Genomic DNA, 17,093 nt, shown 5'->3' with positions numbered 1-17,093 from the left:
ACTCCACCACCTAGGGCATGTGACTTCGGGATGCCAGTCCTGGGTAACACGCCCTCCCAGCTCACGTTCTTGTTTTTGTTTTGGGTTTGGGAGGGAGAAGATCTCGATCTAGGTTATCGCCGGTCTTTATGAACCTGCCTGTCTCTCCATCACCCGCTCCATCGGCCCCTGCCGGCTCTGTCGGCAGGTCGGCCCGGGCGGTCTTCTCAGGCTCCACCTCTCGCTCCGGCCGTCAGTGCGAGTCCGGGTGCCCCCGCCGCCCCAGACGCCGTTCCCCGGCGGGGTGTAGGTCTGTCTTCTTCACCCTCAGTGAGTCAGAAACAAAGGAGGGTGTGGGGGGAGCGCACTCTCTCCGGCTCGGCGATTCGCCCTTTATTCTGAACTCGCAACGTCAGCGGGCGGGTGGATGGAGCTGCGGGGCGCGGGCTGGGCCGCCCACATCGCGCCGGGCCGGGGCAGCGGCCGGGCCGGGCCGGGCTGGCGGGCGGCGGGGGCGCGCTCGGGGGACCGGGCCGCGTGGGCGCCGGGATGGAGGGCGCCGAGGGGCGGGGAGCAGGCGTGCGTGTGTGTGCGAGCGCGAGGGAGGCCGGCCTTTAGTGTAACCGGAGCTACAAAGAAGGGGAGAGTCCGGGAGAGGGAGGGAGGAGCGGCGGCGGCGCCGGGGGCCTCTGCGCACCCTCCCCGTGGGCAGGAGCCCCCTCGCAGCGGCCTCGGCCCCCGACGCGGGGCCGCCCCTCGGCGCCCGCCCGGCAGCCCGGAATGATGAAGAAGAACAATTCCACCAAGAGGGTGAGTACGTCCGCCCGCCCCGTGGCCGCCGCTGACTTTGTGCCCCGAGGACCCCGGCCCCGTCGGACCCGCGGGCGGCCGGCTTGGGGGCCGGGGACACCCCGCGCCAGCCCCCTCCTTCCGGCCCGGCCCGGCCCGGTCGTCGGTCCCCTTAGCTTCGGCCTCGGTGCGCCGGGCCCGCGACGAGGTACCGCGGGGGCTTTTGTTTGTTTACTTGGGCCGGGGGTTAACTTGGCTGAGTTTCTGCCCCGACCCCCGGCCTCGCCTTCCCCGGGCGGCGGGCGGCCGCTGGCAGCCAGCTCTGCAGCGGCGAGAAGACAATGAGAAATAAAATGCCGTAAAGCCCGGCGCGGCGTGGAGGGGCGCTGGGGGAGGGGGCGGGGGCCCCGGCGGAGCCCCGAAGGCCACCCCTCGGCTCCGGCCCGGCCCTCACCCCTGGCACGGGCGATTCCAGTTGTTTATTTGGAAGAAGCGGGGAGGGGAGCGGTGGGGACGCGAGTTCCTTGGAGTGAAAGGCTTTGAAGAAGTGGGGAGCGAACGCGGGGCTCCCCGACTCCAGCTGCGGCGGGGCGGACGCGGGGAGGGGACCGGGGACTCGGGAGGGCGCGGGGGACGGAACGCGAGGAGGAAAAAGCTGCGACCACCTAACAGTGCGATTCTCATCCGACTCGCGGGGGCAGGGGCCTCAGGATGGAAACCATCAGTGTGCACCGCCTGAGAAGGTCGGCTGGGTCCGGAAATTCTGCGGGAAAGGGATTTTCAGGGAGATTTGGAAAAACCGCTACGTGGTGCTGAAAGGGGACCAGCTCTACATCTCTGAAAAGGAGGTAGGTGCCCTTGCCGCTAACTAACCAGTTAGTTCTCATAGTCCTGACCTGGTCTTTCCGAAGGGGTCTTATATGTACTTCTCATCTCCCCCTTCCCTCACTCCTCGTTTTGTTCAGCGGTCCTGCTGGTCTCTACCCCAATCTTATCTGCAGAGAAAGGTCGCCCTTCAGTGAGAGGACCCGAGTTAGAATTAGAAGTTGCATCTTATTTAAAGATTTTCCTTTGAAAATGCCTTTCTGATAACCATGATAACTCCCTCCCAAGATGTCCCCAAAACTCTTAAGAGTCCCCTACTGTCCCCTACCCTCTCCTGGCCTCGAGCTGACCGTAGGATTCTTTTTTCTTTGCTGTTGTTGCCGAAACGCCCTGTTCAGCTTATTCTTCCCTCCTTCCTGCCCCCCCAGCCCAGCTAGCCTCCTCTTTCCTGTCTCTCACAGAGACATATGCAAGTCATATCAGCAGTCCAGCTGCTCCAAATCACAGAAAACACACATACATCCAGAGGCTGTCTCACGTGACCTCAGGTAGAGTATTTGTAAGTGGCAGTTATTTCTCTTGAAGCCAGTGTTCTTAATTAACATGTTCTCTGTTCCCCACCCCCACTCCACTTAAAAACAAAGAAGCAAGGAACTCATTCTCCATTCCTTCCTACCCAGCACTGCCCCCCACCCCAATTATATCAGAAGGGAGAGTGGAGTTCTGAACCCCTGCATGTCTCTGTCTTTGGGTCTATAGTTAAAATGAAAACAGTCCACGTTGGGTCAGAACCTGAGCCCACATATTGAATCCAAACTCTTCTCTTTTATCCCTAATTCTTGGGCTCAATAACACATAGGCATGTGGAGAAACTGAAATTGCCCCTCCGTGGGCTAGAAGCCATTCCAGTCCCTATCTCTGTGACTGTGAGTTCCCTCACCAGGAGCTAACTGGGAAGTCCTCCCTGAGTTCTGACCTCTTCTGCTTTCTGCTTAGACTATATTTAGGTAAATAAATCCTTTTATGGTATTGAAACAAGACACACACACAGTCCTGGGGAAAGTATTCATCTTGAACAGAACATCTAACGAAGCAGCTAAGAAAGAACTAAGCTATGCCAGGGCCAAAGAGATCCCTCTTAAGGGTGTTTAAACCTTGCTGTTTATACTAAGCTGAGAACTTGGTGTTGGAGTGAGGTGAGAAAACACTTTGACAGGAGAATTTATCTTTAAGGGTCACCTCTACCCAACCCCAAATCCTACCCAAGTTTTTTTTTTCCCCACAATTTGCTGACTTTCTAGTTTTTTTTTTTTCTTTTTTAAAGCAAATGTCCAAGTTTATCTCCTGTCTTCCCTGAACTTCATAATGGCAGGAAACTCTAGTGAGCAATTGGGGAGAACTTCCCACACGTCAGTGGGGAAAACATGAGATCAGGGAAAGGGTAGGAGGAACAGGACTTTTTTTTTTTTTCTTATTTGTACCAATCTAAAAAACAATCTGGGGATGAAAGAGTGTGACGGACCCTTATTTGTGGAGGAAGGGGTACTGAGACAGGGGAAAGAATGGAATGACCTCAGCCCAGGATGTCTGGTGTCCTGTGAGTCAGGAACATCTGACCAGTCATGGGGCCAACTGCCCACTGCAGAGGAAGGCATAGGAAGAAGGAACAAGCCTTTTGGTATTACTCTTCTTTGGAGCCAGTTTCCATGCTTCAAAGGCCTAGGCTAAAGGTGAAGCTGATCAAGGATGTAGGCTGTATTCTGTACCCTTCCTGAAAGCTCCAGAGCTGACAGAATTAAGAGTTTTTAAAAATGTACTATAGTATCTGTAATTTACATGTTAATGCAAGGAAATCCCTAACCCTCTGTCCTAGAATTTGCACCAGTCTTTTCCTTTCAAGACAACTGCCTCGACCAAAGAAATCCTTCTGTATTGGTTAATAACTGTTTTCCTCATTCTCAGTCAAAGAGCACCTTTTGACCATGGGGCTGATGTATAGGAACAGAAACTAGACCTTTGGGAGACGTCATGGTAGAGGAAATTGAGTTCACTGCATCTTTTTTGGCAAGCATGGGAAAAATTCCATTCTGTGGCCTAAGGACAAAGAATCGAGGGAAAGGAAGGGTTGAGCTTGGCGGGTGGTAATTATAAATGAGACTGTACGAATGAGATGGGGAAAAAAAAATACAGTGGGGAACTAGGGTCCTGGAGCTGTCCATCTTCCCTGGGCACTGGAATACGCATCTCACTGCTTGTCTTACCCCATCTCCTACCCCTGCCGTATGCAGGGTTGACCTCTCTCAGTGTCTCATGCTCCCCAGAGCTGCTTATCAGTCGTGTCCAAGCCAGAATACCTCCCTTCCCTTCCCTCCCTTCCCTTCCCTTCCCTTCTCCTCCCCTCCCCTAAGGAAAACAGAAACAAGTAACTCTCTTCCCCTGGCTACATACACACACCCAGCACTTTCCTCTCCAAGATTTCTGGCCTCTGCTGATAGTCCCAGCTCTGAGGAAGGAGGGGGAGAGGAGTGAGGCACCACCCTGTATCCATGCCCCCATGTTTCTGGGAATTGTTCTGGGACACCCCTTGCCAGCATCTTGTCCATTTCCACCCACAATCCTTCAAGGCCCCTGCCACTCCCTAACCCAAAGCCAGGATAGGGGAGAGGCCTGGAGGAGCCACAACAGGTTGAAACAAACAAAGGTGGGTGTGTGAGCGGCCATTCACCTGAATGGGCCTGCGTCCCCTGGGTCCAGCAGCAGGTCAGAAGGATGGGCAGATACAAGAGCAGAGATGGGTTGGGGGATGGAAGAGAGAACCAGGCAGATAGATGAAGTCATCTCCACGCTCACAGTTCCTATGTCAGAACTTGTGAAGTGGGGACTCTTGTGTGGAATAATTCCAGTCAGGGAGGGTTGATACCACCCAAGGAACATATGACACTATGTCTATCTGTTTAGTTTTAACAAGTGCTGGTGGTTGTCATCTGTCATCCCAAGAAGACATGAACAGGCTCATTATCCAGGGTCTTCAGCCTCAGGTGCAAGTAGCAGAGGGTGAAAGGGTTTTCTAATCACAGACTCCTCCTCTGGGCCAGTGACAAAGTCTTCTCTCCTCTTGTAAGACAGATCACAACTTCAGAGGGCCAGAGCCGTGGGATCACCTCAGGGGAGAAGAGAAAAATCCCTAAGGGCTTTAAAACGGACCTTGACAGAAATTTAGTGTAATTTGCTTTGTGGCGCTCACTCTGTGGGATCAGAGGATATAGACAGAGTTGTGGTCTTCCATTAGACATTCAGCAAGAGAGTTAAGAGCCAAATGATGGATAAAGCTGCTAAGAGTGGAGCTGGTTGCAGGATAGATTCTACAAGCAGGAAGGGCTCAGTTTAGACACAAGGAAGAACTTCCTGACTATAAGGGCTCAAACTGGAATCATGGGAAGAGGTAGCAGAACACTCTTTCCAAGTAGTCCTCCAGGGAGAGTATAAACGTATCTTTGCCTAGAGCGAAGTGGGTGACTTTAGTGGCTTCTCAAGCCTGCAGGAGCTACATTGGGTTGTCATGGTACCTTGGAAGGAATAAGGTGAGGTAGGAACTACAGGTGTATTTTTCACCCTATCTGAACAAACCTAACACAGAGGTGGCTGTCCCTGTGGTGCTGAAGTTCCTGAAATGAAGGAGATAGATGAGTCTCATCATAATAGAATATGTTTAAGGAAGGAGCTAAATGAGGGTAAAAAAGCATCAACATACACATAAGAAAGGGGAGGCCCTCCATTCTCTCCAGACATCCCCTAATGTTGGCTCTGCCTTTACCTTGTCTGGACAGTCAAGGGCCATCCAGGTCTTGCTTACTTCAGAATGGTAGGATAAAAGTATGAGCCCTATAACGGTGTCCTTTGAATGACAAAGTAGGAATTATAATGAAGAGACCTACTGGGGTTCTGGAAAGAGTAGCTTGGCTGAGGGGAGTTGGGATGAGGAGTTTAAATGGAAACCCATGCGAGGAATCAGGACTTGGGGTCCCCCCTACTGTCAGGCCTCTGTGAGCCTTGGGTAGGACAGCCTTTTCCTATCCTGTCATCCCTCCCTTCTCAGGCTTCTTCTGGTTCCCAAGACGTGTCTAAACTAACAGTTTGGGAGAAGGGACTAAGTAATTTTAATCCTCATCACCTCACCTCCAATCCTCCCCTAGGTAAAAGATGAGAAAAACATTCAAGAGGTGTTTGACCTGAGTGACTATGAGAAGTGTGAAGAGCTCCGGAAATCCAAGAGCAGGAGCAAGAAGAATCATAGCAAGTTCACTCTTGCCCACTCCAAACAGCCCGGGAACACGGTATGCTCCTCCTGCCACCTTGGCCCTGGAACATGGACCGGGTCAGGGGTGTGGAGGCCAGAGGAGAACACCTTCCCCTGTGGGATCTCTCTCAGCAATTTGACTCAGAGGCCCTGAATTACTGCTTTCCAGCCACAAAAATCATCTCTCTCCCTCAGTCTCTCGCTGTCACACACACACACACACACCACTCCCCCACACACACCCCACCACCCCCCCCCCCACACACACACCCCACCACCACCACCACCCCCTCGGAATGCAGTCACTTTTCCCTGTTCCATGATAGGTGGTTGAAATTCTGAATCTAATTTCTCTTGTCTGAAGGAACCCAGGGAAGCCATTCCTGTCACATTCTATTTCTTCAAACATTTAAAGATCTTTATTTTAGTACCTGTCCTTCACCAAACCTCTTCTAATTATCTCTAGTGCTGTATTAATATCCAGTTCCCTTCAGAGCTCCTTCTCGGTCATTTCTAAGACAGCCTCCAAGCAAGAGCATCTTGCAGGAGTAGAGGCTGATTTCCTTAAGTTACAGGTAACTCCGGAAGTGGAATCTCTCTCCTTCTAAGAGCTGGGTCTAAGAGAGTGAAGTTTAACTTCTCATTTCTTCACTGTCAAGGTGAGGCCAGCTCTATAAAAACCCTGACTGAAACGCTAATCTTCTCACAGGCACCTAACCTGATCTTCCTGGCAGTGAGTCCGGAAGAGAAGGAATCCTGGATCAATGCCCTCAACTCCGCCATCACCCGAGCCAAGAACCGCGTCTTGGATGAGGTTAGGGGGGCTAATTGTGGGGAGGTGGACACCGAGGCACAGGGAGCAGGGTGACTCTTAAAGACAGAAGAGGTTGGTGCAGGCCTCATTTACTAGCTCCCCGCCAGCTCTGCTGCTTCATCTCCCTTTTGAAAGCCCTGTTCACCTCTTGGCTTCTCTCTAAGTCTTTTCTGCCAGCTCCTGCTTCCCTGCTTTCTGATGCATGGGCCAGCCTAAGAAGCCCCTTCATGTCCCATAAATCCCTTGCCCTTAGATTTGCTCAGGAGCAGTTCCTGAGCTGGGGGTTATTTCCCAGTCCAGGCATGTTCAGGCCTCAGGGGAAGCTGGTCTGGGGCAAGGAGTCTCTGAATAGCACCCATGACTCACAGCGCATCTCTTCAGGTCACCGTTGAGGAGGACAGCTATCTCGCCCACCCTACTAGAGACAGGGCAAAAATCCAGCACTCCCGCCGCCCTCCGACTCGGGGACACCTAATGGCTGTGGTATGTAAGGCTATAACAAAGTAAAAATTGCTGAAGGGCTCACTCCATGTCATTTCATCTCAGATGGGACTGTATGGCATTTGTGTACCAAGGTCAAAAGCTAGGAAAGTTCCTTCACCCTGTTCCCTTTCTCGATTCCTCCAAACGAAAAATATTTATCCTACTGTGAATTTGAAAGATGTGCCCTCAGTAGGGGCTTCCATTTGGTCCTAGTGGAAAGGAGCCCACCTGCCAATGCAGGAGATGCCAGTTCAATCCCTGGGTCTGGAAGATCCCCTGGAGGAGGGAATGGCAACCCACTCCAGTATTCTTGCATGGAGAATCCCATGGACAGAGGAGCCTGGAGAGCTACAGTCTATGGGGTCGCTAAGAGTCAAGACATGACTGAAGCGACTTAGCACACATGGATGCCTTAATAGATTTAGCATCCTTTGAGGAAAATGAGATACACTCACAAGGAAAGTGAGAAATAGAAGAGATGAATACTATGAGGCAATGTAAGCTGCTGTCTGGTGGCTAGCTATCCTGACAGGTAAGGGCATTACATATTGCAGGCATTTAGAGGAGCAAGGATTTTCTTTCACTTGTACGAGCTCAAAGTCTCTAGGGAATGAGGCCCTCAGGTATAGTAGAAAGAGTGAGCTTTGAAATCAGACAAAACTGGGTTGGAATCAGCTTTGCTGAAGCTGCCCACCTCCAGCTATAAAGTGGGACTGTAATCGTGCCATGTGAAGGGCTGCTGTGAGGAATGATTGAGATAACATATGTACGTTACATGTGAGGTATGTTACATGTGAGGTATGTTACATGTGAGGTGTGTTACATGTGAGGTGTTGAATAACTTTTTTAAAGTATTTTTTATCTTTTGAAAAATTACAGTATTTTACCCTGTAAAAAATCACAGTATCCTGGAAATAGAACAAGTTTTATTCAAAGGCAAGGGGTTCTGAGGTCCAAATTGCAGAGGGGGTTGAGGTGTGTGGCTCAGAGGATACAGAAGAAAAGAACAGTTACCCTGCCATGCCAGGCATCCTGTGCGTGTCAGACCCAGTTGATGCTGAGAGTCCACAACAAGGAAGGAAGAGACACTGTTCAGGAAGCTCGTGGGAAAGTGGAAAATATGGGAAACAAGCAAGAGAAATTACTTTAAATCACAGAAATATGAAAGAATTAAGTTTAAATCACCATCAACGGAATAAGAACGCACAAACAAAGTCAGGGCTCTGTCAGGAGTGGGGCTTCTCATTCAGGGAAGGCACGTTGAGGAGGGAAATGACCACAACTTGCTTCTTCCCTTTCAGGCAGGCAGTCCTGAAATGCCCGTGGATGACAATCTACCCCCTTCCTCCCCACTCTCTCCCTCCAGGCTTCAACCTCTACCTCGGATGGGATGCTGACCTTGGACCTGATCCAGGAGGAAGACCCTTCCCCTGAGGAGCCAACCTCCTGTGCTGAGAGCTTCCGGGTCGACCTGGACAAGTCTGTGGCCCAGCTCGCAGGCAGCCGGCGGAGAGCAGACTCGGATCGTGTCCAGCCCTCCTCGGACCGGGCAGGCGGCCTTCCCCGACTCTGGGAAAAGCCAGACAGAGGGGCCACCTACACCCCACAGGCACCCAAGAAGTTGACCGCCACAGAAAAAAGCCGTTGTGCCTCCCTGGAGGAGATCTTGTCTCAGCGGGACGCTGCACCAGCCCACACCCTCCAACGACGGGCCGAGGACCCCCCAACCCCCATCCCACCCCACCCGGGGCAGCTGTCCCGGATCCAGGACCTGGTAGCCAGGAAACTGGAGAAGACTCAGGAGCTGCTGGCAGAGGTTCAGGGACTGGGAGACGGGAAGCGAAAGGCCAAGGACCCCCCTCGGTCTCCTCCCAATTCTGAGTCAGAGCAGCTGCTGCTGGAGACGGAGCGGCTGCTGGGAGAGGCCTCGTCGAATTGGAGCCAGGCGAAGAGGGTGCTGCAGGAGGTCAGGGAGCTGAGGGACCTGTACAGACAGATGGACCTGCAGACCCCTGACTCCCACCTCAGACAGACCACCCAGCACAGTCACTACCGGAAGAGCCTGATGTGAAGGCCAGTGCCAGGTCTGGAACTCGTGGGGGTGGACAGATTCTTCTCTCCAAGTGTTGCAGGATAAAAGCTTTTTTATTTACCTCAGTCAAAAAAGAAAACAAAAACACAATCGAATTCGTTGCTCTTGCTGCTGCCTGACCCTCCTACAGTCCTTATTTCCCAACCTCCTTTCCTTCCTTCCCCCCCGTCTGTCTCTGAGCCCTAAACTGCCTCAGGTGTGAGGAGCAGGTGACCCCTACAGCAATATTAAGAAGCTTTCACCTGGATGAAGAGAGGGTCATGAAGGCTCAGTTTAACCATTTGACCCACACACACCCTATGAGGTGTGAGGAATAACCTGCTGCTCCCAACCATGTGTTTGGGCTCCTAAGTTTAGAGGGGGAGGGGAGGGGGCTTCTCTTATGTCCCATTCCAAGTTTTCAATCTGAGGGTGAAATTTCAGCTGCTCAGCTCTAGAGATGTGAGAGCCAGTGCCACCTGTCCATGCGCACAGAAGTGAAGTTTATCCCAGCCCCAAGAAGATTTGTGCAATTAAAGTCCTCCCTGACCCTGGCCCCCACCAGGCACTGGCTTCTCATGCCTAGCAGCCTCTGATTGAGATCAAGCTGCCCAGCTTTCTTAATATGAGGTGTTTCTTCCCTTCATCTCTCACACCCTTCCCGATTCAGAGATACAACCCTGAACAGAGGGTATGGGTTTGGATTTGGCTGGAGGTGCCTAGCACAGGAGAACCAGGGATAGTGAACCCGACAGAAAACCAAACTAAAAAAGAAACTGACTTGTGATGCATAGGATGAAGGGGAAAACCAAATATGTGCCCGGTTCCTCTTTCGGCCAAGCTCGGGTTTCCTGTAGCCTCTCCCTCTCCTTCCTCAAACCTCACTTCCAATACTAATCAAGCCCAAGCTTTAGAAAAACATCTTTACACTCATACCACCATCCTCCCGACCACCTTTGGGGTCGCCAGGCTCCCCTGCATCCTTGGCTGTGGGGAGCCTTTTTGATTGCTTCTTTCCTCTGAAGTTTCTAAGATCAAGTTAATAACAGTGATAGTGTCAAGAGATGAGTCATAAAGGCAAGATATGAATGATTTTTGGAAAGAAGGGAACAGATAGCCCCTTGAATCAAATGAAAGGTCAAAAAAAAACCCTTGGAAGTACAGTTGACACTTGAAAAATACAAGGGTTAATCCACCTGTAACTTAGCAGCCATACCCGTGGTTCCTCTGCATCTGAGGATTAAAGCAACTACAGGCTGTGCTGTAGTATTTATTGAAAAATATCTGCGTGTAAGTAGACCTGTGCAGTTCAAACTTGGGTTGTTCAAGGGTCAAGTGCAGACCACTTGTTAGCTTCTTTATCCTCTTCCCTAGATTTCCTCTAACCTCCAGAAGCCAAAACCTAGAGCTCCCCTAAGGGTGAGAGGGAGGAAGGGGAGAAAATGGGAACAAACTAGACATCTTGGCCACAAGGCTGCCCTCATGTGACACTCAGGAGGATGTGTAGAAGGAAAACAAACTCCTTTGGGCAAGACCCTCAATTGCAGTTCTTGTGCTCATGACTTTACTCCATAACTCATCATAAGCAAGATGGTGGAATCTAAGTTGAACATCTGTAGGAAAGAGATTCTCACATTTTTGGTCCCCATCACTCGCAGTCATGAAGATTTTTCCTAGATCTATCCTGTCGTTACATAATTACATCTATCTTTAAGTGAGGAGAGAACACCAGGGTGCCACCTACATGTTACTCCCAGAGTCTCCTGGGGTAGGAGGGGAGGGAACTTGGGTCTCCAGACTTCTGTCCTCCAAACAAGATTCACTCACCTAAACTCCAAGAACGGTCAGCAGAGAAACCCGTTGTCACAAATAGTCTAGGTTAAAATGATAATTACTAAAAAAAAAAAAAAAAAAAAAAAGGTATTTACTTCCTTTATATAAGTCTGCATCTTCCTTTAAGTTTATTTTACCAGCGTTTTCCCTTTTTTTAATCTTTGTTGCTCCCACATAATGAAGAAAAAGACAAAAGCAAGAGTGACATATATATCCCAACATGCCAATTATCTTTTGTCTCCCAGCGGAGCTTGAGGATGGAGGGAGACACTGCAGAGGAGGAGGATAGGTGAGGGGGAGCATAAAAGAAAGACCAGGGACCCCAGGCAACTTAACTAGGCACTGGACTCCTGGGCTCTTCAGGCACCAAAACCAGGTCACAAGGTGGTAGTAAAATGAGGCCAGCTTTGGAACCAGACAGCTCTGGGTTCAAATTTTGACTTTTTAGTTATGAGGCCCTGGGCAAGGCACAAGCTTTCCAAGTGTCAGTTTTCTCATCTGCAAAATGGAAGCGTAAAGATGTATGGCAAACGCCTGCTGATTGGTAAGTGGCAGCTGCGGCAGCTGCTGCTATGATTAGTTTGACTCAGTGGCTTGATAACCGTAGCTCAGCTGGTGGGAGTACAGTCTGAATGAGGCTTAGAGGATGAGCTTACTGTCACTGGATCCTGGTACACGAGCTGATCCAGTGTGTGGACTGTGCCCATAAGCCTTTCTTCAAGGAGAGAATACCAGGTACTGTGCTAAAGGCTACAGATAGAAAGGTGGGGTGAGGAGAGCTTGAGCTCCTGTCTTCAAAAATTTCAGAGCTTAGCACAAAGCCAGGCTTTCCACTAGAAAAACATCTTAGAGTATACCCTGTTGATGGGCTGCTCCTGTGATGTCAGTTAACAAAGCAGGAGCACGTGGCTGAAGGATAATAATGCTGGGCACTCTAACTTTCCCCTCCTCCCAGACCCCTTTCCCTCACTCCATCACTCCAGTTTCTTTACCTGAAATATTTCCCTTACTTCTTCCCAGTCATGTGTTTTGGGGTAAATGGGTGGATTGAGTAGGGGGTGTGGGGCAACCTGCTTACAACACAGTTGCTGACATTTTTCAGGATGTGTGTTTTTCTTCCTCCTTCCCTCTCTTCCAACATCTTTGTTATATTCTTTTCTTCCACAAATGAACTGGAAAAGGGAGAATCTTTTGGGAGGCCCCAGGTGAGGAGATGAGGAGATTCAGGACAGAGTTGAAATGGGGTGAGGGACAGAGGCAGGTAAAGAACTAAATGTCGTTTCCTATTTCGGTGACGTTTTCCTCAACTTTTCCTATTCTTCTCCCATTAAACTGTTAAGTAGAGGTTTGGGAAACAGAACTACAGTCCTGATCTGCCTCCATTAGGAAGAATATCTGAGGTGTTGACCTGGAAAGCTGATGAATTAATTTGCATGCTATTTCTACAGCAGAGCTGTAGGTTGTTTAGGGCAAAAAGAAAAGGGAGGGGGAGGGGGACAGCAAATTTCTCTACTCCAGCTCCAGCCTTCACAAGCCATGCCATGCTGACCCTAAGGAAATAGCTGCCCTCTCCCAGCCCCCCTCTGCAACAGTAAACTGTACCTCATTCCCCGCAAAACAAGAGTCCCCAGGGAATTTCTCCCCCTCTTTAAACCTTATGGGCAAGGGGACCCAGCCCATTCTGCAACCCTTGAAGAAGCTCGGCTACAGCCCCCTTCCCTTCACACTCCCTCCCATTGCTGGGTTCGTTCCTTTTTCTGCTTTCTTCCTACCTCCCAGTCTCCCAACAACAGCAGCCAATCCCCAGCCTGCTCTAGAGCCACACCATATATGGAGAGATTGGAAAGAAACCCGAGTAAATGCGGGAGGGAACACACCACACACACACAGACACTCACACACAGGCGTGCACCCCTAAGAGCCTGAGTGCCTCTCTGCACGCGACCCTGTGTCTGTCTGTGTGTATGACACAAGTCCCACCATTCCCTGCCCCAGCCCATCCCACCCACGAAACGAGGAACCTGTTTGCTATTCCCCGCCTTTATTCGTGCCCCCTGAGATCATCAATCCAACCAGTTGCCTGTGACCCAGATTCTCTGCACTAATTACAATCCTAACGAGATCTAACAAACACCCAACTTAGCGCAGCTGAGACCCTCGAGGTCAATTAGTGCAGCCCAGCTCACAGCTCAGGAAATGAGAGATGGAGCCAGAAACTCTTGTACGTGCCTCGCCCCAACCTCAACCCCAGCCTGAGCTGTCTTGAAAGCAGGCTTGGGGAGAATGCAAGAATTAGCAAAGCCAGTTTAAAAATACGTTCTTGGAGAGTTAACAAGTGTGGAGAGAACTACATGAAGGTTGGGGAACAATTTGAGAATACAGATTCCCGGTTTCTCCTAAATTATCAGGATGGAGAGGTTGTATAGCTGCAGAAACGAGGGACATAAGGGAGTTTTCATTTTCATAAAGACAATATGGAAAAGAGTAACTCAGAGAAGAGCAGGCAACAGAGAACTCTTGATCTGCAAAACAGCCTCCAACTCATCCCCTCCTCTTTGCTTTCTCCTTTGGAAAAGTTGGATTTATCTCCCCTGTCTTTCCTGCTGGTTTGGAATAGCTCTGAAGTCACCTCTTTCTTTCAAAAATACGAGATTCAATCTCATTCTTGCTAGTAAAATCATGACAGCAAACAGCCCCTTCTCCCAAGAAACAGAAAAATCTAAAATAAGGGTAATCAGTTTTGGTTGAACAAAGTGATATCAGATATCTTGGTGAAGTGAAAAGTCACTCAGTCGTGTCCAACTCTGTGCGACCCCATGGACTATCCAGTCCATGGAATTCTCCAGGTCAGAATACTGGAGTGGGTAGCCTTTCTCTTCTCGAAGGGATCTTCCCAACCCAGGATCTCCCACATTGCAAGCGGATTCTTTAAGAGCTGAGCCACAAGGGAAGATATCTTGGGATGATGTCTAAACTACTATCTTCTGGATGAAAAATGAGAGGAAGTGGTCAGAGGTGGTAACAATAGGACTATGGTTGCTTTTGCAAATTGCTCCTACCTGGCAGCAAATGCAGAACAGCAAAAAAAAAAAAAAAAGATTGAGCAGAGCATCATGGATGGATTGTTCCCCATTTTCCTGGGTTCCTTTCTTTAGGTGACAAGGCAGTGAAATGATTTCCTGTCCTACATCCTCTGCATGCAAGTCAGTCATCCTAACCTCATCCCTAATGCCTAGGCTCTGGCAGGAAGAAGGAGAGGGCTAGTGGAATACCCTACACCCAAGTGGGGACCTGGACTTGGAGCCACCGTGAGAGCAGAATGTTCCTCTTCCCCTAGGCTTCTCCCAGCCTTGCGCATAGGGCTTCACTCTGCCTTAGCCACCAGGAACGTGCCGGGCAGGACGATGCAACAAGCATCAAAGCTGTGTGCTGATTCCCAGTTTCTTTCCTGGCCTAACCCCCAACTCTGGGATCAAGGCACTTACAACTGAGTACTTTTTTGGCTCCTTTACTTGGGTGTCTAACAGGCATTGTTTATTATCATGTATTTTTATTTTTTATTTTTTTGGTTGCACTGTTGCTGTGTGTGGCCTTTCTCTAGTTATGGCAAGTTCGGGCTCCTCCTCTTTGTGTTTTGAGGTCTTCTCATTGCAGTGGCTTCTCCTGTCGCAGAGCACGAGCTCTAGGTACACAGGCTTCAGCAGTTGTGGCGCACGGGTTTAACTCCAAGGCATGTGGACTTTTCCCAGACCCATTCTTATCCACTGCATCACCAAGGAAGTCCCATCTTTTATTTTTTTCTTCTTGTGATGAGAACTCATAGGATCTATTACCAAATTTTAATACCATTTTTAAAGGTCACTTTCCATTTACAGTTATAACAAAACATTGTCTATATTCCCTGTGTTGTACAATACATCCTTGAGCCTACCTTACTCTCAATAGTTTGTATCTCCCACCCTCCCACTCTTATATCATCCCCCAACTAGTAACTACTACTTTGTTCTCCATATCTGTGAGTCTGCTGTTTTTTCGTTGTTATATTCCCTAGTTTGTTATATTTTTTAGATTCCACATAAAAGTGATATCATACAGTATTTTCTTTCTCTCTCTGACTGACCACACTTAGCATAATTCCTTCCAAGTCCATCCATGTTGATGCAAATAGGAAAAATCTCTTTCTTTTCTATGACTGAATAGTAGTCCATTTTAATAGGCACCTTAAGTGTGGTAGATCCTTAAATAGTGACCTTCAATGAATCAACCTCCCTCCATGCTCTTGCATTGTGAGTTTACTGCTTCCCCTACTCAAGAGGCATTGCTGTTCCTCCAAGTGCTATTTGAATCTGGCTTTGCCTTGTGACTTACTTTGGCCAGAGGAACATGCCATTGTATACGTTCCAGAGTTAGGCCCTAAGAGCTCTTACAGTTTCCTCTCTGGCCCTCTTAAAGTTTAGCTGCACATAGATAAACCTAGCCAAGCATCTCTGGGATATGAGGCCACACAGGGGAAGAGGCAGTGAAACCACGCAGAACCATCCCAGGATTCAAGCCTCTGGGCAAACACAAGCTAAATACAGCACACCATTCAAGACCAAAGACCAACCATCCAGTCAGCCCACAGAACTGTGAGAAATTAATAAGTCATTGTCTAAAGTCACTAAATCTGGGGTGGTTTGTTATTTAGCAGTAGAAACTGAAACTTTGAAGTGGGAAACAGCCATAATTAAAACCTAAAACACAGGACATTGGCATTGGGATCAGGCAGCCAACAGAGGCTAGAAGGGCAGCCAGGAGACTATTAGTAGAGGCTGGATGAACAGGAGGAAATTACTATCGGACGCTGGAGAAAGGGTTACCTTGTGTTAAACAGTGGTGGGATAATTTATGAAACTGTCACCTATGGTATTAGGAAGATAGAAAACATATTGAATGTACTAAGCTTTTCTTAGCTGTAAATGATAAGGTATTGCAAGAGAAAGGAACTAAAGAAGGAACCATTTGGTTTGCAAGCAAAATCTGAAGGAAAAATTATAGAGAGGCAGGACCATTCTCCAGCCAGAAAAACTTTACCGCTGGTAACTTAGGAGAATGGTGGAGTGGACCTCCTAGCCAGTGAAATTATTCAGGTATTTGAAAAGGATAGGGAAATGACTCATACAAGGACAAGAAACCTGCTTTGATATCTTACAGGGAGATTAGGAAAAGCAATTCCCAACCAACTGAAATGAAGTGTGAAAGCCTGAGGCTTCTCTGATTCTTCTCTCCTGCCATTAAGAGAATAATAAAGAATGAAGGCTCAACCCAGAAACTAGCAGACATGCAGAACTTCAAAGATGAACTTCCAGCTGAGGCAGGTAACTAGAACCTTCAGACAAGGTAGATCTATTGAGCCAAGTTCAGGGCCCTAGTTGAGAAAACCTGCACTGGAACCCTGACAAACAGAGTGGGGACATCTGGTACCCTTGGATGGTAGACCTCCCAGAAGATTTTGGTTATCCATACAAAGGTGGCCCACCCCTCCCCATTAAGAGTTAGCACCACCTGTCCCCAGGAAAGGCCCCTCCCTAAAAGGTGGCAGGGACCAGGATCTGCTCCATCACCTTTTCTGGCTGCCAGGATGACAACTAGGGCTAAGTTACAACACAATTCATTTAAGAACATGCTGGACCTCATAAAGGAGAAAAGGAACTAATACCCAGCATGTAATAGCAGGAGTAGGAGAAGATGCCATGGATTAGATTTTGAGTGTGCGGGTCATGTCCAACTCTTTGCGACCCCATGGACTGTAGCCCACCAGGCTCCTCTGTCCATGGGATTCCCCAGGCAAGAATACCAGAGTGGGTTGCCATGCCTTCTTCCAGGGGATCTTCCCCACCCAGGGATCGAATCTCCTACATCTCCTACATCTCCTGCACTGGCAGACAGGTTCTTTACCACTAGCGCCACCTGGAAAGCCCTTGATCAAGGGTACCAGGATATAAAACTGAATAAGAGTTTAT

At 49.3% G+C, this 17,093-nt stretch overlaps 1 protein-coding gene across 2 annotated transcripts; it reads left to right on the top strand.

Moving 5' to 3' along the window:
- Positions 1-199: 199 nt before the first annotated feature.
- Positions 200-9,374, top strand: PLEKHO1 (pleckstrin homology domain containing O1). 2 transcript variants are annotated; one of them, XM_065905114.1, is made up of 6 exons: positions 200-309; positions 1,470-1,616; positions 5,787-5,927; positions 6,600-6,704; positions 7,086-7,187; positions 8,554-9,374. In XM_065905114.1, exons 5-6 carry the CDS (start codon positions 7,179-7,181, stop codon positions 9,256-9,258), a joined length of 714 nt encoding a protein of 237 aa, XP_065761186.1. In that variant the 5' UTR covers positions 200-309; positions 1,470-1,616; positions 5,787-5,927; positions 6,600-6,704; positions 7,086-7,178; the 3' UTR covers positions 9,259-9,374. The 2 variants fall into 2 exon arrangements, with proteins under 2 accessions (XP_065761186.1, XP_065761185.1); XM_065905113.1 differs by lacking the exon at positions 200-309 and adding an exon at positions 442-789.
- Positions 9,375-17,093: the final 7,719 nt, after the last annotated feature.

Source organism: Muntiacus reevesi, chromosome 1, assembly GCF_963930625.1.
Source record: "Muntiacus reevesi chromosome 1, mMunRee1.1, whole genome shotgun sequence".
Taxonomy (NCBI): Eukaryota; Metazoa; Chordata; class Mammalia; order Artiodactyla; family Cervidae; genus Muntiacus; species Muntiacus reevesi.
The sequence above is the reverse complement of the archived record's forward strand: the minus strand, read 5'-3'. Positions and strand labels throughout refer to the sequence as shown.